The sequence below is a fragment of the Diceros bicornis genome, chromosome 1 (assembly GCF_020826845.1).
Source record: "Diceros bicornis minor isolate mBicDic1 chromosome 1, mDicBic1.mat.cur, whole genome shotgun sequence".
Classification (NCBI taxonomy): Eukaryota; Metazoa; Chordata; class Mammalia; order Perissodactyla; family Rhinocerotidae; genus Diceros; species Diceros bicornis.
In genome coordinates, this window is record NC_080740.1 from 84,202,550 (window position 1) to 84,226,868 (window position 24,319).

Below are 24,319 nucleotides of genomic sequence, written 5' to 3' on the forward strand. Positions count from 1 at the left end.
GAAGGGTTTCCTGGGACACAGGACTTTCAGTGCTAAAACCAGGAAAGTCCCAGGCAAACTGGGACGAGTTAGTCACTAGAACGAGGCCAGGACTTGGCTACCTGGAAAGTGCATTTCCACCTCCCCCAGCCCGCACCCAATTCAGGAGGCAGCTCCCAGTGCTGCCCTATGGGAATGCAGAATAGCATCTCGGATCTTCCAGAGTGTTATGCAATAGCTTCTGGTTTTTAAGTGTTGACACAAAAGTCAAATGTTTTAAAAACATCGTGCTGGCCAAACAAAGCATTTCTGTGGGCTATGTGAGGCCCGTGGGTTGCCAGTGTGAGGATCTCTGAGCAAAATGACGTAAGCAGGGCCTCCCACATCCCACCCTGTTCCTGCCCTGAGGCCCCGTAAACACACATTCAGATGATGTTCACTATGCAGAGTGACTTCAGTGATCAATCGTTTGGTTTTTAATTTGACATTCTTAACCAGATTTGGATGCTGGGCACAGAATGTAATAGATCAAAACACGGATGAATAGTGGTCATAGAGACAACTATTAAGTTTTTTTGAAAAATGAAATTAGTGCTCAATGGCTTGTTCTTCCCAAATCTGGAAACCTATGTGGTGAGGAAGATAAAGAAGACCGTGCATCTCAAACATCAGCCTTCTTTATGAATTGAAGTCATTTATTCTGGGTATCAGGCCACCCCCTGGCCTGGGAAAGAATAGTCATTTTGTTTATGGGGAACTTGGAGGCTCAGGGGCTGGAGTTTGGAGGTGGTAGAGAATGGTATAGTTGATTTAACAGTGTGCTCAGAATGGCTGGGTTTTAGTATCAGTTCTGCCACTTTCAGAGGCTGTGTGACCATGGGGAAACCACCTAACCTCTCTGGTCCATGGTTTCCCCAATTGTGCTACAAGGAGGCTGGCTTGCAAGGACTCCCAAGGATCACCGTCCCCATCAACTCTCTAACTCTGAGCTTTAACTTTGATTAGACTTTTGCTAAGATTTCCTCAGGCTTGCCAGGGCGAAAGAGTCAGCGGGGGTTTTAAAGAACCAGTCCAGACAACTGTGACATCTTTTTTCTTTTCCAGATGGAATTAGTAGATTTGGGGCTGTAGTAAGTTGATCGGATATCTGAGTACCACCAGGCCAGCTGTCTGGATGGCATTTTTCATTGTGTCACTTGATTTTTCTTTAATTGAGTGTGGATCAGAACATAGGGATGGGAGCTACGTGTGGGAAGAAAGCATCAAAGGCAGGGGCTTTGTGGCCAGGGAGCCTTCTGCTCCAGGAGAGGAGAGGGTGGGGCAGGTGGGGGAGGAACTGCATTCCTGCCAAGCTGCAGTGTCACCTTTATTAGTGATGACGGGGAGAGGGAGACAGCAGGCGGCTGATGCGGACTGCAGAGGGTAGTAACTGGAAGGTGTTGCTGCCACTCCAGAGGACAGGGAAGTGGAAGTGGGACAAACGGGAATGTAAGAGGAGGGAGGGGAGCAGAGGGACAAAATGAAAAAAATGGAGTATGATGTCATTTGGAAAATTGCAAACAGTAAATCAATGAGGTATCATTCCCAGGGCAGAGAGGAAACTGCCTAAGAAGGAGCCAGCCTGTCGGGGAGCCAGGGGCTGACAGGAAGCACAAGATAGTAGGCGTGCCCTGTCCTCGCCAGGGGGTCAGCTGGAACAGGAGCCCCAGGAATGGCCCTCCACTCCCTTCTGCCCTCTCCTCCTTGAGCCTTTTTTTTTTTTTTTGCACGAATAACATCAGAAGGAATGCTCTATCCAAAAGGGCTTTACAGGAGCTCATTAACGTGAACCTTGGAGTCAGCTTTTCAAGCAGTTATCTCTGAGTTCAGCTTCATAGGGTTTTTCTCATCATTGGGATCAGTGTCACAAAAGCCAGAGCATGATGATTCTGCCGGTTTTTACTGTTAACAGATGAAATAGTACTCCCTTTATAGAAATGAAGAGCAAGGACTTTGGGTAGCTTTCTTTAGTTCTCAAGACCTTGTCAGCAGAGCTGGCCTGAAGGCAACCCCTCAGGCAGGTGCCTGCCTGGCATCCCATTACCTGCAGATTGAGGTTCAAAGCCCTCAGCCTGGCATTCAAGGCCCTACCAGGCTGCCCCTCCAGATACCTCCCGTGATCTTCCTCTGTGAACTTCTGCTGTACCAAAACACTTGGCTCATTTCCACCTCTGCCTCTTTCCTCGTCCTGTTCCACATATAAAAGTGGGACAGCAATTTCTCAGCATATGTACTATCCCTCCCCCTCCCTTGCCTATGGTAGACATCACTAATCAATCGCCACACTCTTTCCTGCTGAGCTAGGACTTGGCCTTAGAATCGTTTCCCACACAGCTCTTTAGGCAGTTACTACCAATCAATCAAATTATAAAATGAAATGTATTTTCTCTTATAGATCTAAGATGTCCTTCCCCATTGTTGGCTTAATCTCTTTCAATCTTGTAGTTCCTCAAATCTCATATGTTCTGTGAAATTTTCCCTGAACATCCCTACCCGCAGAGGTCATTCTACTTCTTAAAAGCCTGGAGAAAACTCTACCCACAGCACTCATTGTGCACCTGTCATTCAGCATCCTAATGTACATCTCTCTACAGATCAGAGTTTCTCAGCTTCAGCACTAGCAGCGCTTTGGGCTGGATCATTATTTGTTGTGGGGGCTGACCTGTGTATTGTAGGATGTTTAGCAGCATCCCTAGCCTTTACCTGATAGATGTCAGTAGCAACCTCCCCCCTTCCCCAATTGTGACAGACTAAAATGTTTCCAGACATTGTTAAATGTCCTCTAAGGGACAAAATTGTCCCCAGTTGAGAACACTGTATTAGATAGATGATAGATAGATGGATGGATGGATAGATAGATAGATAGATAGATAGATAGATAGATAGATGATATAGATAATCTGCCCTGTTAGTCTGAGACCTTCAGGGTGTGAGTCCTGATCATACCTGATATGGCTCCTTGCACATAATAGGTGCTGAGCAAATATTTCTAATTGATTGATTAATTGGAAGTGAGGAGTGAAGAGTTGTCTGGGAAGGGGGAAACCCTCCCCTAATGTGGATTAAGAGTTATATCATGCATGTGTCATTGGTTTGGTTAAGCACTGCTGAGTTGAGCAATTCAGGGAGCTTGAAAAGAGGCCACCTGCACACACACGCATAAGCTGTTATCAGACCCTGGCACCTGAGTGTGCTGGGACTAGCAGATTGCTTGCAGCAGGGACAACCAGACCTATTTGGGGGATGTAGGGGAGGTACTAGGAGAGGTCTGGTTGAAAAGTTGGGCTTGAAGTTTCAAACATGATGTGAGAGACTTCCTTCCCTCTTCTTCATTCTTCATGAAGGAAACACAAAGGGTAAACTAAAGAAATCCTTTTATCCTTAAGGAGGATGACAAACTCCTTCCTGAAAACTCTCTTGCTTGGCTGCGTGGTTGTCTGGGAACCTATTTGCCTGCCTGCCCCCACTCCTTTTACCGCGATGGCTCTGTAAAGGGACACCAAGGGCAGGGAGAGAGTGTGTAAATCACTATCCGCAATGCAGCTCTCCAGGTCCACAGGGAGGTTTAAATCATCCTCCACGAGGCAACCGAAAGCTAACTCCACACTTCCCGGCTGCTCAACAAACTGTTTTGGGTGAGCCGGGAAGGGGGCTGAGGCTGAGCGTTGCAAGAGAGCCTCTTGAGTGTTTCTGGTGTGCCAGGCTCTACACGGGACCCTCTGTACCTGCCTTCTACTCCGTCCTCACAGCAGTCCTGTAGTCAGCACTGTTATCCCCTGTATCAGAGGGAAGAGAACTGAGGCTCAGAGAGGTAAAGCAACTGTCCAAAGTTCCACAGCATGTCAGAGAGCTGGGATTTGATCCCAGGACTTAGGATCCCCTGTTCAGTGCCTTCCAGAAAAGCTGCTTTTATGGGAAACCAGATATATTTTCTAGTTTGTGGCATTGGCATCCCACACTGAACCCTTGCTGGCCTTCAAAGACCCAAGCAATGCAGAAAATGGAGGGGTTATCCTCATTTGAGCCTAAAATCATGGGAGACTCATAAACCATGACACATAGCCATTGAGAGGGCTGGTCTTGTTTATGTAGCTGTGTGTCTATCTTATCAACTTGTCTGTCTGCCTACATCATTTGCTGAGCTAGCTCCATCCATCCATCCATTCATCCATCCGTCCATCCATCCATCTATTCATCTATCCATCCATCTCTACGTCCATCTTTCCGTCTCTATATTAGGCACAAGAGATGTCTAGAATGTTTCTTAATATTCAAAGTTAGTTAGGCAGGGGGCATGGCGAGGTGAAATATTATGCACTTTTCCTTTTCATTGTACTTTGAGGTATTGCTTAATTTTCACATTAATAAGATTATATCATGTTTACAAAACAATAAGGTTTTTTCTTTTTTCTAAAGAAAACAAAAGCGTTCTAGAGTCAAGCTGATGTAGGCAAGTCATGTCACCTCATGCTCCTTGGTTTCCTCATCTGTAAAGTACACATGGTTTTACCAACATAGACTGAATGTTGGAGGCTTAAATGAGATAAAGCATATGCAGTGCTCGGCCCATAGTAACTGCTCAACACTGGTGGCTGTTGGATCATCAGCATACTTTGTAGCACAGTGTCTGAGACATAGATGTCCAACTAATATTAGCTTCTGCTTCTTCCTTTGCCACGACCCTGTAAGAAGTCCTTACTGATGGATAAATAGAGGGCTTAGCACACTGCCCAACACATGCTTAGCCCTTTAGATGGTAGTTACTATTGTTATCCTGCAGCACACAGTGCCTCCTGCCTGAGACATAACATCCTTTTGGGACACCCTTTCCTGTTGAAGGTTGACCTTTGTGTCATATATAACCTTGGTACAGATGTTTGCAGGAGAAGGTCAGGGGCTGCTTAGGATAATCACCCAGAGCCACATCCTAGTGATGCTCCCGGCTTTGATTTTTCTCAGGGAGATGTGAGCTGAGGACAGTACCATATTGTCCAGGACTCGAAACAGACTTTTCCGCACAACCTTTCCTAAGGCAATCAGTGCGAAGCTTGGAAGACCATCATTGGTGGATGTGCCGAGAATAAATCCTTGTTTCTGAAATTGTTCTTTTAGCAATCACATTTGTGAACTTCCCCACCCACACCTCCATGGATGTAATTAGAAACATTTAGAAAAATCATCTTCTGTTCAGTTAAAACTGGGGAGTCTTGAATGATAGCCCCTCTCCTGGCAAGCAGGCTTCTCAGGTCCCACAGACTCAAATGGCTTTAATCAGAGACTGGGAGCCGCCGGAGCAGGCTCCCCTTCATTCAGCTCTGAGTGACAGGGAGACAAGCCTGCTGAACTTGAAGACAAATGGGATCCACGTAAAACTAGAGTCCACATCCACATCTGGCAAAGGAGGGCCAGACTCTGCTATAAAATAATCTAGTGAGAAACATTTGCTGAGGAGTGGTGACACCACCACGAATGAGGAAGAGTCAACATTGAAAACATAGTGTGTGCTTTTCAGGGACACAACATTGGGAACAACTCCAGTATAGTGTCTTGGAGCTGGGCTTGTGTGGTAAGACATGCAAACCACCTCTTTAAAGAGGAGTTCTTGAAACACACAGCAGCTGGAGCAAACTTCTTAAAACCCAAATCAATGGCCTCCCTCTGTCCTGGGAAGAAAATCCAGCCGCTCGCCCCTGACCCCCAAGGGCCCACAGGGTCTGGCCCCGGCCTATCTCTCTGATGTCATCTTTTGCTGTGCCTTCCCTCATTTCGTACTGTCCAGCTGTGCTGCTGGTCTTTTGGATCCTCCAGCACTCCAAGCACATCCTACCTCAGAGCCTTTGCACCTGCTGTTCAGTTGCTCTCAAATGCTATTCTGCCAGATTTTTGCATGACTGACTCTCATCATTCAGATCTCCACTCAAATGTCAGCTCTCTAAGAGGCCACCTTTATCTCTCCTATTGAAAATAGGTCCCTTCCTACTCCATCTCTATCTTGTTGCTTTGTAATATTTCATTAGTAGCTGATATCACTGCCTAAAATGATCTTACTTATGTATTCACTTGCTTATGGTGTGTTTCCCCATCCCTGGGCCTCTAACCCAATGGGGATGTGAGCTCCTTAAGAACAAATCTCTTGTTACTCTCGTGCATGACTCTATCCCCAGCATCTAGAACCATGTCTGGAACATAGTGGGTACTCAAGAAATATTTGTTAAATTAAGGAATGTGTGAAAAAATGATCTCACTCTGGTTTGATTAAATATCATTTGAGATGGAGTATGCTCAGAAGTAGAACAAAACTTCTTTCATTTCTGGTCTCTCCTAAGGCAAAGGTTGTCTACACACAACCCTAACTTTTCAGAATTTGTGAACAGGGGGTGGTCCCTGTAACATTCTTTTAGAGATGGAGAATACTGTAGTAAATTCAGTCTCTCATATAACAAATATTTATTGAGCTCATACTATGTGCAAGTCCAATTCCAGAATCTGGCGATGTAACAATGAATGAACGGACAAAAATCTCTGCCCAGGTGGAGCTGACAATGGGGACATGGGAGACCTCATGGATTTATGAAAAGAACACAGGTTTTAAAGTCAGAAAGACCTAGATTTTAATTCCTATCCCATCATATAATAAATGTCTGTCTAGGCAAGCTGTTTGACCTCCATGCATCTCACTTTCCTCATCTGTAAAATGGGCATAAAGCTCACCTCAGGAGGTTGTTGAGATGCTTCAGTGAGATGATGAACGTAGAGTCCTGAGCACAAGGAATGAATGAATGGAATTTGCTTGCCTTCCACCTCCCCTTGTGATTAAACATCCCACTGTATTCTTTGGAAGACTTACAGTGACCCCACACTACAGAGCCACATGCACAGACTCCAACCAGGGTCAGAAAGTGTTAGTTTGAAAGGAAGAGTATGTGACCAATTCAGGCTCCTCTTCTATCCTTGATTCAAAGCAGCCTTGTCACCCCTCCCCTCCTGCTCCTTGTCATTGAGGATAGCTCTGAGGAGACTCCATGCCTGCAGCTCCAGCCCTAGTGAAGCTAGCGAGCTGATCCATCATTAATGCCCACAGTGCCAGACAGGGCTGCACATGGCAAACTCCACGAGAGTTGCCATGTTGTACAGACAGAACGTGTCAGGGTGTGTCCAGAGTACACAGCATCCAAGTGGCACGTTTCTGTTTTCCTGTGATGTTATGCCTGTGACATAGAGCAGGCTACACAGAACCCTGCGATCTGTGCCCATCAAGAAGCTTCCCCAGGAAGGTGACTTGGTGTCACCTATCACACGGCAGGCTCCCTGGGTAACCAAAGAATGTCACTGCACACAAAGACAGGTCCCTCCTGAAGTCAAACAGCTGGGGAGCTAAGTTTTCAATGAAGACAGTTATATTTCACGCTTTTGAACACTTTGGGTACTGTTGTCATTCTTCCTACCTGCCAGCAACTGTCCCCAAATAAAAGAAACCTCCCAGCATGCTCTGCTCCAAGAGGTAAACACTTGATTTACTAAACACTGCATTTTGGGCATGTTGTTAACCAAAGGCGTGTTCAGAGTCAAAGGGCACTCAACTGTTTGTCCCAAGCTGTGACTGGGAGCACCTGATGTGTCCACAGACAGTCACGGGTAGGTGGAGACAGCATTGCCTCTGCCCAGGTCAGGAATTTCAATGAGCTAATCTGCATAGTTTCTTTGGACCAGAGTCATCGACAACAACAATGATAATAATAGCTGATAATTACTGAGGGCTTTCTATGTTCTAATTGCTTTACACAAATTCATTTAATCCTTATCAAAACTTTATCAAGTACAGAATATTTCTATCCCCTTTTACAGATGAGAACAGTGAGGCACAAAACCCTACCCAAGGTCACACGACTAGTCAGAGGTAGAGCTGAGATTTGAACTCAAGCTATCTGGCTCCCAGGCCCCCACTTTGAGGCTCTCCATCCTGGCAGAACCAGGTGTAAGCTCTTTGGAGCACAACCTTATCCATCTTGCTCATTGCTGTACCCTGGCACCAAGCACGGTGCCCAGAACTTGATGGTTGCTAAGACAGAACGTGCACACTGATTTACCCAAAGAGTGTTGCGAACTACAGCTCTGAGCTGCCTGCAAAGCTCTAAGATGAAGGGGTTTTAGGGTCCCTGTTTTTCCTGACACCATAGACTCCCACCTCCGGTCCTGGATTCACCTAACAGCGCCAATTCCATCAACAATAAAATCTGTTATATAACCGCACGGCAGACACTGAGGTGAATGGAGAAGCAACCTGAGAGTGGCGTTTGGCTGCTCTTGGTTTCCAAAGGAAATAGATGGCCCAGTAGACGGAACTTTTCATCTCCCTAAAAGCCTCCCTCGGCATGCAAACTTTCCCCATCTCCTCTCCTTGGCGCTTTCTATATTTTATTTTATTTTGGTCGTGCACGTTATTTGAAGTTCCTATAGCAACGTGTCACCAGCTGGTATCTCATAGTAATGTTGGCATTTAGGTAGCAAGCTCTTGAAGTTGGCTGTTACCCTCCCTCTGCGATCTCATCACTCCCACTAATCTCAGGTGAGTGGGGGACACATCCGCAGCAACCATACGCCTCTCCCCGTTTTGTTTGTTCTTCAAGGCAGGGCACACTGACAGCCTCTTCCTGGGTCGCTCAGCACTGCAGGGGTCCTGACTGTGTGTGGAGGTGTGTTTGCAGTAGAGGTGGTTAAATAGATATGTTTAAGTTGCATGTTGTGCACCAAAACTATTGGCCTTATCAATGTGATGATGATGATGGTGATGACAATGATGATTTTTTTATGCAAAGGGAGGGCTACTCTCCTGATTGAAAGCACCTAGTATCCCAGCTAATTAATATTAATCTCACAATATTGAGTTTCTGTTTTTCTCTGTTACCATCACGTGGTGAAGAGACTCTGACTCTTTTCCTTTGGAGATTCAGCTCTCTTCCAGGTTTGCAAGACCTCCCTTCATAATGATGGGCTGAATTAATTAAGAGGGTTGGTTGTCGGGGACCACCGAAGAGGGTTCTATATGGCAAATAAGCCCTGCCACTCAAGGTGTTAAGTAGCCCCTCGTCAGCCAAGTGCCTGTGATGATTGCACTTATTTTTACACGTTTGACCTAGTTTCAAACCTTGTCTCTTCATGCTGTGATTCATTAGCTACATTTTAAACCACTCCGAATGGAGCCGAGGTGACTCTGCCTGGTTTGTGCCAGCGTCTCAGATACAATTTCACTCCAGAATTTAATATGCAGGTCCCCCTGGTATTCTGTTTTAAGAAGCAATTTCCCAACCAGGCACCTGGCGTGCTGCTTGCGGATGGATGAGTGGCTGCCCCATGCCTGGGTAATAAATATATGTCGATGTATAGACTTTCTGCCAGGGATGGGAAGAGGGGGCTCTCACTGGCCTGGACTGCAGGGCATCCCTCCCCGGCGCTGGCCCCCGTGCAGTATTCAGGCTTTTCCTTGTTGCCGACTGGCCTGGGAGTTTGGTCTCCTACACTGTAAAGTTTGAGCAATGTCAGCATTAGGAGTATCTCAGTTGCTTGGGCAAATGCAGTCTGATCATCACCCCACCCCCGATCCCTATATCTCTTTCTAATCATTTAAAACATGGTCCATGTAGGATTAAGGTCTCGAACTTGTAAAAAGAGAAGGGGGCAGGAAGCAAAGAGGTAGATTGCCATGTTGAGGATCCTACTCTAAAGGGGGTAAATGTCAGAGATACCTGTTATCCTGTCATTCTATCATTGCGTGACAGAGAGGTTTTTCTGTTTTGTTTTTTAATTTAAATGACAGAGAGGAGACTTTTCTGAATACGAACCTGCTGCTGGTTTCTCATGCCATGTCACAAATCAATCAGTCACACGGGTGTGATTTCTGAGAAACCTGATACTAACGTGGGCCAGACAGCAGAGTAGAAAGAAAAGGGTGCTTTCAGTCAGAAGTCAAACACCGTCATTTTTCATTAACAGCCAAATGGAGGTAACTTGTCCAAACTTCAGTCACATCGCACTACAGACTGCACCGAAAGGCACTCGGCTGGGTGTTCTATGTGGTGGTTAGAACGAAGAAATGCACAAGCTCATCAAAGTAATTTTGATGGCTCGGTGAACGGTACGCCCTGAACAAATCCTTCTAAAACGATGATGCTTTGTTTCATAAAATGGTTACTCTCTCTAGACAGGGACTAGGACCCCCTCCCCCTTTTATTTCCCTTTAAAATTAAGCCTGGAAGTTTCTCTAAACAAGGCTTAAGATAATGCAGCCTTTTCAAGGTAATTCCAGGCAACTTGAGCTCTGAGGTTTGTTTTCTGCTTTTTTTTCACTCTTCAAATTCAAATCAAACCATTGGAAATAACAAGCATTCCCTATCTATGCATTTGGGGCAGCCTGCAGTTCTGACAACGGTGGATTTTCCACCACACACACACACACACACACACACACACAAGCTCACAATCCCAGGACTCATTTAAGCCAAAGCTTTAAAAGTAAACTACTGTCCGAGAGACAATAGCATTTTTTCTTAGAGGATCATCCATCACAAAAAATAAACCTGCCCCAATCTCTTACCTTGAAGCAGTGTGATCACCTGCAGAGACGTCCTCCTTTCCTTGCAAAAGGACCCAGACTTTGGCCAGCAGCAGCATTACTCCGAAAGAAGGAATAATAAGTCCTTTACATTGTAATTTTCACTGTTTATATGCAAGAAGTGTAGTGGGTCTGCTCACGTAGGAATAAATGAAAAGCCGAACAAACTGCACAGTGGCTTCCGTGTGAAAAGAAAAGACCTCTAGTGGCCACGAGCTGAATTCTGTGAGGAAGCTCCTCCAAAAAGGGACGGAGGGAGTAGAGGAAACACCTGCATGCGTGCTCTCACACACACACACACACACACATGCACACAAACACCTCTCAGACTCTAAGATCTCTCCTTTCTTGCATCCAGCCTGGCCAGAGGGATAAACAATAGTAAGGCTTGTTTCTTGGTTTCAGTGGGACCTGGTTAAGATAGTAGTGATGGTGGTGTTCTGTCGGGTTCGAAAGGCATGGATAATTTCACAAACTCACCACCACCTCCTGGGTGCCTGAGGGGTGAGGGGATTTGACTCCCTGGATGGCCAAGGTGGTTCACCCCAGGGTAGAGGCTCCAGGTCCCTGTTAAAAGCGTCATAGGTGTTCTCCTGCGAGTCCCAGCTTTGCACTCTCTGCCAGTTTTGCATGTTTTCTAAACATTTCTGGTGTGTGAGTGTGGTGGTCACTGATAGGCAGGGCTGGCTTCCTGGACGTGTGACCTGACCTGGTGCTCAGAAGACCCCCATGGCTGTCTTGAAATTCTGAATAATTTTTAACAAGAACTCTTCATTTTCATTTCATTCTGAGCCCCACAAATTCCATAGCTGGTCCTGCTGACTGGGAAAGCTTACTCTCCCTAACCTCCTAATTGGAAAGAACCTAGAAGGTAATGAGAATCTGTATCTTTGGGAGTTATTTTTGGGAATGTGGACTTGAGGAACATCCAATTACCCAAAAGACTTCCTGTGGAGAAATGTAGAAGGAGCCTCCTGGTCACACCAAGGCTGTTCCTCCACCACTGTAACTAAACTGGAAACCTATAATCTGGGAGGATATTTTTTCCTTGATATTTGTTATACTTTGTTAACAAAGGAAGAAGTTTTTTTTTTGTTTTTTGTTTTTAACAAAGACAGTTGTTTGTGATACCAAACCCATTTTCTTGGTTCAAACATAATACTTCCAGGCCAACCTCTCTGGTGTGCATTATGTCTGACTCCCTTTAGCAGTGGGGGTCCCTGGAGATGCCTGCATCACACAAGCAGGCCATCTCCCACAACCCTGCCCTTGACTAAGCCTGGTGAGACTTCCTTTGGCTAAGATGGCAGCCCCAGTGGAATCTTGCAGGAGACAATCTCGAGTGGCTTCTCCCCCGTGGTGGATTTTCCTTTACCAGGTTTCCAGAGTAGATCTCCCTAAATGCTGCTTGCAGGCTCTAGCCCAAACAGAAAATGCACCCTGATACAGACTCATAAAATATGGGAGGGAAAAAGGAGAAAAGGGTATAGTGATGTATTATAGTACATGAAAGGATGTGGTTCTCGCTCCTCTGATCCCAGGGATCCTTCCAGACATACCTCCTTTCCAAGTCCTTGCATTGGTTTTGCTCCTGTCTGAATCCCTCTGGCACTTGGTCTGCTTTGCAGATCAAGGGTCTTCTACTTTTTCCCTCATGGATGTTAATCTTGCTTTCCCAACTGGATCACGAACTCCTGCAGAGCAAGAACCACCTCTTCTCATTTCTTTCATCCTCCACAGCCCTTAAGTGCTGGTCCCTGGTAGCTGCTGGCTTCTCACTGGCTGAGTCATGGTGGTCCAACAACTGATCCTTCTGCAGAGAACTTCAGTACATTCGAGGCACTATAGGAACCATCTGATCCTTTTGATACACCTCTGGGGGTAGTCGATACAGATGGATTATTGTCCCACTTCACAGACTAAACAATTAGGTCTTAAACAGGTAAAGTTATTTATCAGAAAATCAAACTGTCTCCAGGATCTTGATATAGGCTGGATCTCCTGACACCAACACAGTGCCCTTTTCCCAATGTACAAGCAGTTGGAAAGGTAATGGATCGGACCCTATTTTCTATATCTGGAGCTCCTACTAGAGTCCTAGGCACATAATAGGTGTTCAGTAAATGCTTTTTGGAAGAATGATCCCATGAATGAGCCATTTCCTCATGGGGAAGTTTCACCTGCTGATCTGGTCAAGACAGATTCTCCATCCCTTGCCTGGGATGGTTGGAGTGTTTTCCAGTCTGAAGTCAAGGAAATGGAGAAGGTGAATCTCATGGTCTCCTCTCCACTATTTCATGACGTTTTTCTTTATTTCTTGCAGAGTCACTTTGTGGCATGTATGACAGCCATCTTAAACCAGATGGGTGACCAGCACTATTCTTTCTATATCGAGACCTTCCAGACCAGCTCCGAACTTGTGGTGAGTCTATAGGATGTTGGGGGTGGGGGCGCAGTGTAGGGAAGACATATCATACTCTTGATTCTCAAGAGTTGAGGGCATGAAGTCTCCCCACAGACCTTGAGGATGTGTGTGTCTAAGTTTAGAGACATGATCGTGTGATTCCCTATTTCTCATTCCTAGTCAGGTTTGTATATATCTTCTGGAACATGTCTTCAGTCCATATCAGAGATAAGATCTGAATGTCTAGTCTAGATATGGGTTAACAAATATGTGTTGATGAATGATGGACATTTTGGGGCTTAAGAGCATGAATGTTAGAGTCACACAGTCTTGAATTTGAATCCAGAGTTTGTCACTGGCTGGCTGTGTGACCATGGGCATGTTAACCTCTCTTAAGCCTCAGTTCCCCATCTGTAAGGTAGGGATAATATCATTTATGTCACAGGGTTGTGAAGGGGTTAAATGAGAGCACAGTAGCTCTCACATATTAAGTGCCCAGTAAAAGATAGCTGTTGTTATGTTATGGTAACAAACGCAAAGAGGAACCTGGCCTCTGAGCCTCTTTTTTCTTCTAGCCTCTTGGGACTCATTTGCTACAGGACTGTCTGCCTGTGGCCTGTGACCTGTGGGCCCACACCTCTGCCACAGATGACTTCATCAACACAGAGCCCAGCCGGGGCTGTCCCAGGGATATAGCAGTCCCTTTGTCCTCAGCATGCTCGCCTTTGTCATTGTCCCCTTCTACTGCCAGATTCAGGAGTTCTCCTGCCAGGGGCTTACTTTCAACTCTCCTTGGAGGGACCAAGGGAATCAGAACTGGACCAACTTCAGAGAGTGGTCCATAAAAAGAGAATCATTAGAAAGTCAATGTCCCTTCATCCATTCAGCAGTGAGACAGTCTCCTCATTGGAGTAAGATTGGCAAGAAATGGAACCTCTTTCTGGATATACAAAAATTAAAACAAAAAGAAAGCTCAATAACCCAGGATTTTCCCCCATCAAGTTCTCTATGTCATGGGACATGGAAATAAAAAGACTGATTCCTAACTTTTGATCCTCAATGGAAGGATAGGTGGGAAGGAAGGTAGGAAAGGGAATTATTTGCTGAACATACACTTTCTTAACTAATCCTCATAACAGTATAACATAGGTGTTAGTAGTCACATTTTGCAAGTCTACAATCTGCTTGCTCAGGCCACATGGCTAGTATGTGGCAGAGGTAGGATTTGAACATCTACTCTAACCCTCACACCGTGCTACATCTTCTCATTCAGAAGCCAAGTGTTCCATCCATGAGCCAGAGGGCTTCTCCATTCCCATAGGAAGGGAATGTGCCTATGATAGTAGCCACACTTCCCCAGGTGACATCACGGATGAATAATAATACCATCGTCATCATCAAGCACTTAATGAGCACTTATAATGGGCCAGGCTCTGTGCTAGGCGTCTTATAGACAGTGTGTACTTAATGCTCACAGTGACCCTTCGAGATAGATGCTATCTCCATTCTGCTGATGCAGAAACTGGGACTTAAAGTAATTTTCCCTAGAAGTAAAGATTGCTGGAAAGGAACCAATGTCATTTCTAGAATTTTGCAATTTAGCTTAAAGCAGTGATTTTCAAATTATATTCCTCCCAGCCTCGCTATCCTCTACCATAAACATGCACACACACACATACACACACAGTTCAACCGCAGCTATTCTACTTTTATCTATTTTATATATTAGATTCCAGGTAAGAACTTCTTTGAACAAATAATTCTGCTGTTAAAATAATTTGAAAGCCACTGGCTAAGGAAAGAGCTCTGAACAGGTTTCCTATGGATTTTAAATTTTACCTAAAGCGTATAGGCAATATGCCTTCATTTCCTCCAACTCTGAAGGGTCCCAGTGCCAGTGGTTCTGGTCTTTGCTATCTGGATTTGTCTTGAATTTGTGTTCTCCAAAGATGGAGAACAAGTTTGGCCCACTGAAAAATTGGATGGGGTGTGTTGAGGTCCACTTGGAACCTCTTCAAAGGAGAGGAAAAGAATTCCTGTTGTATTTCCTCTAATCGGCCTACGCACATGGCTGTGACATATGAATTAGCTGTGTTTACAGTACTGCTAATTAGATGTTCATTTTAATAATAGTTTGTTTGCTCAATGACCTGAGATGCTTTCACATAGTGTAGATTATTTCCTTCTCAAATACATATTTGGGAGAAGATGATTATAAAATTGCCACATCGAGGAATGCATTTACTTCTTTACGCCCAAAGACAGAATTAATCGTGCTTTATTTTGAGTGTTTTTGCATTCCATATTCACGTTCCACTTGTATTTGTGAAACAGTCTCCTGGTAACCAACTTTAAGCTTTCATTTAAAAATCCACTGCTATTGGTTTCATTGGATTTACTTAATGAAAGGCTGTGCCCCTTCTTTTTCTGCCCTTCCAAAAAATATAGTCGTGCACTGCTTAATGACAGGGATACATTCTGAGAAATGCATCGTTAGGCGATTCTGTTGTTATGCGAACATCATAGAGTGTATTTACACAAACCTAGATGGTATAGCCTACTACGTATGTAGGCTATAGGTACTAATCTTATGGGACCACCATCTTATATGCAGTCTGTTCTTGACTGAAACATCGTTATGCAGTACATGACTGTAATAAAGAAAAAATTTAAACAGCCAACAAGATCTGGGCAGTTCCAGTCAGTCCCTCTAAAACAAGATGGCAAGTGTGTTTTGCTTTACTATTTCAGGACTTCCTGATGGAGACATTCATCATGTTCAAGGACCTCATTGGGAAAAATGTGTATCCTGTAGACTGGATGGCCATGAGTATGGTCCAGAACAGGTGAGCTGCCATCTACTGCCTAACAGCCATGTCACCCCAACAGTCACTTTAAAGAGTACTGATGGAGATAAGGTGGGGGTAGTTTCTCCCTGGTGAAAACAAACTGAAGTGGAACAGATCCTTTCTTTCTACTTTTAAACCCCAGGGAACTCCTCACCAATCTTGAACCTTCTTTTTATTAATTTTTTACTTCTCATGCCTTTTAATATACTTTTTATATGGCTACTCCCCACCTTCTCCCACATTCTTCAAGTACCAGTTAAAATATGCTACTTTGTCTGTGAAGTCTTCCCTAAACTCTCGAGACAGGAGAGCTAAAAGTCAGCCTTATTAAAATTATATTATTTTAAAATTTATTCAAAATAATAAAATATATTCTGTGACATACAGTAAAATAAGTTTAGGAAGCATTGGATTAAACAACTTTGAACAGATTTCAGTGCTGCAGGACTTCTCAGAGCCTTTAATGTGCAATTGGAATTCTCTGAAAGGACGATTTAGGATACAGCATTTCACAGACTTTTTTGCCCCTGGAATCATTTAGTGTGCATATATGTGTGTCTCTGTGTGTATGTATAATACCTATTGACATCGCATAGAATACCGATGTAACCCAAGTATAGCTCAGATTCCACGTGGCCCAGCATGGCATTAGAGAGAGGTAATTATAAACAATTTCAGTCTTTAATGCTTTCTCTCAAATAATGTTATTTCATCAAAATGAAATTCAAATTATAACACTCAGCAATATTTTCTAATATTCACTTTCTCCATTCCTCTGGCTCTCAAAGTCTCTCATATTCCATCGTTTACCCAAGTCTCTCTCAGAACCTGTTTCTCAATTCCTATCCAATGAAGTGACATAAACTGTGGCTTTCCTCACTTCTAGACCAAACTCAACGTGAAAGCATCCTTCAAATTCTAGACCATGTGATCTCTCCTTTGTGGATCCTTCCAAGATTCCCTCATAGTAGGAGAATGTGTTCCCTCCTCTGTGTTTCCACACATTCCCATATTGTAGCACTTATCCTTCTGTACTGTAATTATCTCTTCATATTACTGTTTCTACCACTAGAGAATGGGCTTCTTGAGGGCAAACACTTATGTCCAGTTTATCTCTGTGTTTCCAGCTCCTAGCACAGAGCCTTACATTCATAAATATGTATAATGAACTCTGTGTAAATAATGGATACTTATTGATTAGGGTTTTTAAAGAAATTCAATTCAAATTTGTCTAAACAGAAAGAGAATTTTTTGGCTCAAACAACTGAAAGAGCCCAGAGTTATGACTTCAGGCATGGAGGTATCTGGGTGCTCAAAAGGTGTTGTAGGGAATCTGTGTCTCTACCTCTGCTCCTTTCCCTGTTGACTTCATTCTTAGGCAGATGCTCTCTTTCTGCTGGGAAAAATGGGCTCTAGAAGTTCCAGATATATGCCTCATTGGACTAACAACCACAATAGAAAGAAAAAGCCTCTTCTTCAATAGGTGCAGCAAAAGTTCCCAGGCTAATCTTCAAAGGTTTGGCTTGAGCTCTATGCCCATTCATAAACCTCTGTGGCTAGGAGAAGGAAATATGCTGTTTCATCAGACTTGGGTCATATGACCCACTTTTGGACCTGGGATGCTGTGGTTAGATCTATCCATACCACAAAGCCTAGGAGCAAAGGGGGAGGCAGGGGGAGTAGCTCTCGAAAGGCAAATCTAGGAGTTATTAGCAGAAGGAGGAAAGGATGATGGATAGGCAAATAAATGCACAGACATTCACCACTGATACAGGGTGAGGGGGATGGGAGCCCAGAGAGTTCTGGAGCCCTGACTAGCCCAGCTTCTCCTTCTGAGCTGCCTCCAGTCATTCTGGACGAAACACGAGGAGGTACTTTGCAGGAATATCCCCTCCTGAAATCCCAGCTAGCTATGGACATTAGTCTTTTTTGGGGACAGGCCTCTAGAGAAGATACAATAATCCTTGTTTCTTTCTACCTATAAAATTAGAATAAAATTTTCTAAGGGACCTAAGAAAGTGAAATTGTCTCCTAAATAGAAACATTTGTATCTCTTAAGGATCAGCTGAGTACTTAAGTCTCTACATTAAAAAAAAACAAAAAACTTAGAAACACAGCGTAGGTTGCAGACTTCTTGGTTCTGTCACCTTCTCTTTCTTAAGACATCATTTAATCTCTCGGAATCTCAGTTTCCTGATCTGTAAAATGAGGATGATGATAGTGTCCATTTGATGGTGTTTTTTGTGATGATAGGATGAGTTACTCCTCAGCACAGTGCTTGTCCCCAGGAAGATCTCACTGAGTGGCAGCCTTGCCATCTCCAGATGCAGACAACAGACTCACCTTGGACCAGAGAAGCATGTGCCTAATGTCAACCAGGAAAGATGGCCATTTTTCTCCTTGTAGGCACACAGCTTAGATTTCCTTCAGCTTCAGGCCACAAGGATCCCTTATGTTTATGGAGCACTTGACACTTTCGCACTGTTTTTGCATTTACTGTGATGTTATGATAGCTAACATGTATTAAGCACTTAGATCCAACAGTGTTGTAAATACTTCCCGTGTATTAGTTCATTTAATCTTTACAACTTTATGATGGAAAACTATTATAATCCACATTTTATGTATGAGGAAACTGAGGCACAGAATAGATGAGCAACTTACTCAATGTCGAGTTGCTAATAAGAAACGGAGAAGCCATGTAATCAGAGCCCATGGTCTTAATCTGTACTGCTTCATCCTATGAAATAGTGAGGTTGTATTATTAAGTTCATTGTAAGGATGTGCAAACTGCTTATTTATTGGCTCAGATAACTGAAAAAGGCCCAAAAGGTAACTTGCCTAAGATCATGCAGCTAGTTAGTGAAAGATTGCAGCATAAATCGGGAAAACAGAACATACACCATAGTTCAGCCCAGATCACTATTCCCCAGAACACCATCTTCTCTTCTCTAAAAATATGCAGCCTCAGCTCCATTCATTCATGTGGCCAAGGCAAACTTCGTATGTTGGTTAGTCTATACATCACAACTATCTTCCTTCTTTCTTTCTTATTATTTATATACTGTTATAATTTATGTTTTTATAATTTATCTGTTATCACTTATGATTTATGTATGTATGTGTTAGCCACATATTATTTGTTTATCTGTTTGTTGGAGGAGGGAATGGAGTTTTCCAGATGCGAGTGTCTCCTCCGCTGTGTACTGTTTGTGTATGCAGATGCAGTGTTGTGTCTACTGCAAGAAATACTTCCTGTTAGAGCATTTTCCTTTTTGTAAGATGCAGTGTTCAGTAAGATCTGATTTACATGATGTGGTTAATTTTTAAATGAACAAGTTCTTTACAATATCGTAAATTAACAAAATTATGCCAAGGAACCTCATTTCCCCTCTTCCATCTGCACCTCGATCTGGAAAGCCAACATTTTGAGAGGGCTTGGGGATTTATACACATCCCTCAAGCTTCTCTAAATGCAATCAACCAATACATATTTATTGAGTGTCCTGGCATTCAGGGCTCTAGGGACAGGCCCATTTATGCTGTGGTCACAGAAGGCAGGGGGCTTACAGTCTAGTTGTGAGGCGGTAAATATGGCCCTGCAGTGCTGCAGTCACTGTAGTGATTTCAGAGCACAGAGGGAGCCCAAAGAAGTTAGGATTTATGACTGCTTGGGTTCAAATCCTGCCTCTACCATTTAATAGTTATGTGACCTTGGGCAAAGTTACTTAACCACTCTGGACTCAGTTTTTCTCACTGTAAAATGGGGCTAATAATAGTACCTATCACAAGGGATTTTTGTGAGGATCAAAATGAAATTAATTAATATGTATAAAGTAGTTAGAACAGTTATTTGGTGCACAGCAAGCATTTCATAAGTGTTAGCTATTGTTTTTATTTTCATGTACCTATGGTCTGGGAATACCCAAAGTATTTCATGGAAGAGGCAAATCTGGGTCGGACTTTGTCTGCCTTTATCAGTGACACCTTTCAAGGTCTGACATTGTCTCAGGCACATAAAAGGACATAGTGGGTCACAGTAGTTGACCCAAGGGAGTTGAGTAGGGCAGTGCCCAGCCATCCTGCGGGGGCTCCGTCAGTGTAGGGATGAGTCATCGACACCACTTCCCCATCCTCCCACCTACAGTAACTTGTCGTGCCTGTCCCTTTTGTAGACCCCACCTCCTCCAATCCATATGGCCCAGAAGGAGACCTCTCCATGGATTCTTTAGCCAGCACAGCACACCTAATTCTGACGTCCAGCTGGCCGCAGGATTCTAGATTCCGGGAGCCTACTGCATCCCTAACTGGAATCTCAAATTACGCAGAAGTGTCGGGGGCACTCGGGGTCGGCTGTGCCCTGACCCTGAGCTGGCAGCTGCTGATTCCCTCGAACCTCTCCGTGCATAGAGCCTCTGTGTCTCGCGAGGGAAGCAGCTTAAAGGCTCTGGGAGAGTGGATTTCTCAGTGCCTCAAGGGGAGGAGTAAGACCTCCCTTCTCCTGGCCAGCTTTTGTATTTCCGTCTTCAGGATTTGGCCAGGAGAATCAACTACATCGCAGGAGCCGCAGCAGGGAGGGGGATGGGATTCAGAGAGGTCCTCCCCTGCCTTGGGCATTCTCCCCAGAAAGGGCATGTCCACCTCCCATTCCCTCTTTTATTCACGTCATACAACCTGTGGCCCTGGGCTGGTTGTCACGTCAGAGTATTTTCAGCCTTAGCTCCTCCTGCCCCAGAGCTGCATGGTGCCTGGGCAGTTAAGGATAATGACACCAGCGACAAATGGCGTTTATTGAGACTCCTGTGTGCTGAGGCTCTGGGCCACCAGCTTCATGTGCTGCATCTCCTCTAGCCCTCACACCAGCTCATTTTACAGACGGGGCAGTTGAGATTCCCAGCGGTCAAGCGACCAGCTCCAGGCCACAGCACGGGAGAGTGGCCGAGTGGGGATTTGACCCGAGCAGAGTTGCTGCAGCACCTGCAGGAGTCTGTGTGCTTCCCACGCCGGCATCTAGTCCGAGGACTAGTGCATGTGGGTGTGTTAGGCTTACTCGGGAGACAAAGCACAGGGCCTCGTGGTTGCCTGCAGTAACCAGGATTGGTTCTGCCACACGAAGGGAAGTAGGAAGCAGGGGACTGGGTCCGGCAGCTGCAGTGAGGCTTCCGGTGGAGCGGTGTTCAGGATATCAGCCCTGGCTTTGGCTCCTCTTTCTGCCAGCTTCTTCCGACTCACAGCAGCTGACGTCTCTTGCATATGGCTTCTGCTTCCCCACAGAAGAATCTGCTCACGGCTTCTACTTAGAGCCCAGGTTAACTGCATTCTCCCTGGTTGTCCTGCTTTTAGACTGCCTGAAAGGATTTAATCTACTGCTGTCCAGGCTTGGGTGCCCCCACTGGGTACCCACAGGATCACCCATAGGCTGCTGGCCATCCGTGGAAGACTGCCTGAGTCAAGTGTTGGCCCTGGGCCCAGTTGGCTGTGGGCAGGGTGGCAGCATGACAGGGACAGAGTATGAAGGGGCTCTGTGCATGGTGGGCATTAATAGGAGTGTGCCCAGTGCCACAGACCACGCAGGCTGGCCTTCAAGGGAGCCAGTGTATCCTTCTGGTTAATTGCAGAGGCTTTAGAGAAAGACAAACCTGAGGTTGGGTCTGGACTCTGCTGTTTATTAGCTGTGTGAATGTGGGGAAATTATACGCTCTTTCCAGTGCTCAGTTTCCTCTTCTGTTAAATGGGTACCATGATAGCACCTATCTCAATTTGTAGAATTAAATGAAATAATATCTGGAAAGCACTTAGCGCAGGGTACATGAATGATAATCATGATACTTCCGTCATTGCTAGGTGAGCTCATAACTTGGATTGAGCAGAATTACAGAGCTTTCCTTGTAGACAGAATAGCATAGTGGTAAATATCAAGGTTCTGAAGGCAGCATACCTTTGTTTAAATCTTGGTTCTCCACAGACTGGCTGGGTCATTGGGAAAGTTACCTAAACTCACATTTCTAAAATGAAAACAATATCTAACTCAGAAAGTCAATGTGAGAGTTAAAAAAGAAAAAGGGGGAGGCCGGCCTGGTGGCATAGTGGTTAAGTTCGTGCGCTCTGCTTCGGCGGCCCAGGGTTCTCAGATTTGGATTCTGGGCACGGACCTACACATGCTCATCAAGCCATAATGTGATGGCGTCCCATGTACAAAATAGAGGAAGATGGGCACACATGTTAGCTCAGGGCCAATCTTCCTCACGAAAAGAAAGAAAAAAGCGAAAGAAAGAAATAATCCGTGCAAAGTACTTAGCAAGAGCCCAGCACATTGTTGGTAACTGTGGCTGTGATTATTATTGACCTTATAGAGCCTGTTAAGCATCACAGATGAGATGCAGAAAGTGTTAGGTTGAGATTTGATAATGAACTTTGTTTTCAACAATTCAAGTTCATTGTTGAGAGTAACAGAGAGAGCTGAGTCTGTTTTCATTCCAACCCACTTCAACATATTAGTGCTTAGGCTTTAAGTACAATTATTTTTTAAAAAGAGGAAGAAAGAGAAGAAAAAAGACGTACTTTTCCAAACCCATATGTGGGAAACCAAAGTTAAGTGATATTCTGATTCCCAGAGGGTGACTGCAGAAGAATCCAGAGAGAGGAGGACACTTGATTTACTGTCCCCCAGCCCCCATCTGCCACTGGTCCCCACCATCAGCACAGGGGGCTGATCAATTCCTGGTTATTGTATTGGCCTTTGAGAGCTGAAAACAGGTTTAGGCTGACAGTCAAAATAATGAGTGTTACTGAAACTACTGAGCGCTTTGTTGTTGCTGAGAATGTGTAAAACCCCTCATTTTGGTATCATATTAGAGAGTCCGAGATGTTTATAGGTCCACTCAAGGCACTTCCATCTGAGGAATCAGATACTAATCTTTAAGCAGAAAATATAGATATTTTTCAAAGGCATATTAGCAAGTGACAGAATAGCAAAACCAAAGAAATCTCACTTTTTGGCAGGCTGATGGGGTGGCGGATTTTGTGAGACGTTTCTTTCCTGGATTTCCAGGAGGCACGTGGTCCTGCCTGCCTCCGAACTGGTTGCTGGCTGATCCTTGTCCTCTGACTGCCCATTGTGCTGTCGGTCCCTGACTTTTGAAGAAGAATGAAGCAACCCAAAGGGGTCTGAAGCGGCCATAGCTGCCACGTTACTGCTGTCACCGTGTGTCAGACACTGTGTTCAGCACTTACCATGCATTCGCCATTAAACCCTGCAGCGGCCCTGTGAAAGGGGTTACATTGCTGCTCTTTCACAAACAAGGAAACCAAGACTTCGAAGGTGATATTAACATGTCCCAAATCCACACAGCTGGGAAGTGGCAAAGCCAGAAATCACATCCAATTGTGTATGTGTGTGTACACATCTTGTGATCCCGATACCAGGATGTACTCCCTTCTTTGTTGAACAAACTTTAAGTGTTTAGTGAATACACAGCCTGGGGTTTCTTTCAAGCAATGCCCGATGTAGCAGGTGCTGTAGGTGCCCTGCCCACACTCTTGGCCCACCCAAAACATACCTGCCACTTCAGTGGACATTTCCCATACACCCTGAGAGCTTCCTCCTGCTTTCATTCTTTTGGCTTTCTCTGGCTGCAGGAGAGTTCTCAGCCCACCTTCAGGGCAGGCCAGAAGTGCTAGGGGCTTAATGTCCATAGCAGCAACTTTCAGCCAGTGAGGGGTTGGCATTAGTGGATAATTAGCCCAGATTCTTCACCCCCTGGCGGGGATACTTCTGATGCACAGGTGTGTTCTATACAGTCTCTCAGAGGTTCCCAAGCAGAATTGAGTCCCAGTTATCACCCAAAGCAATAACATTCTCTAAACACTTCCTTTAATGGCTTCCCATTGTGTCTCAGGTAGGTCAAATAGGCGTTTTTCCCTGGACAAGCCATTCAATAGAGAAATTGTTGATTGTGTACTGATCAAAAATTATAGACGGTAGTACAGGTAAGATCTGGCCACTGCCCTCTAAGACTTTAGAAACACACACACACAATGGAGACTTGGCCACAGTAGGGCATGTAGCAGTTGGGAGGTGACTGCAAAAATCCAGGAGAGAAATGATGATGGCTGGGTTCAGGTCAGTGGCATTGGGGTGATGAGAAGTAGTCGTATTGTGGATATATGTTGAAACTAATGCTAAGAGGTTTTGCTAACAGGCCAGGTGTAGGATGTGAGAGAGAGAAAAGTCAAGGATGCTACCAAATTTTTTCCCTCTCTGAGCAATTAGACGACTGGAGTTATCCTTAACTTAGATGAGAAGACTACAGAAAGAGGGCAGTTACTAGGAGTTGAGTTTTTGAGATGTGTGTTTGAGATGACTATTAGTCGTCCCTTTGAGGATGGAGAGCGTAGAGCTGCAATGCGAGCTGGAGCTCAAGAGAGGCCAGGGATGAA

General features: G+C 44.8%; 1 protein-coding gene across 1 annotated transcript in view; it reads left to right on the forward strand.

The window, feature by feature from the left end:
- DOCK2 (dedicator of cytokinesis 2) overlaps positions 1 to 24,319 on the forward strand; it is a 406,650-nt gene that overhangs the window by 300,536 nt on the left and 81,795 nt on the right. Inside the window, exons 28-29 of the mRNA XM_058545716.1 lie at positions 12,951 to 13,049; positions 15,783 to 15,877. Coding sequence (XP_058401699.1) covers positions 12,951 to 13,049; positions 15,783 to 15,877 — 194 coding nt within the window. The remainder of the gene's footprint in view (positions 1 to 12,950; positions 13,050 to 15,782; positions 15,878 to 24,319) is intronic.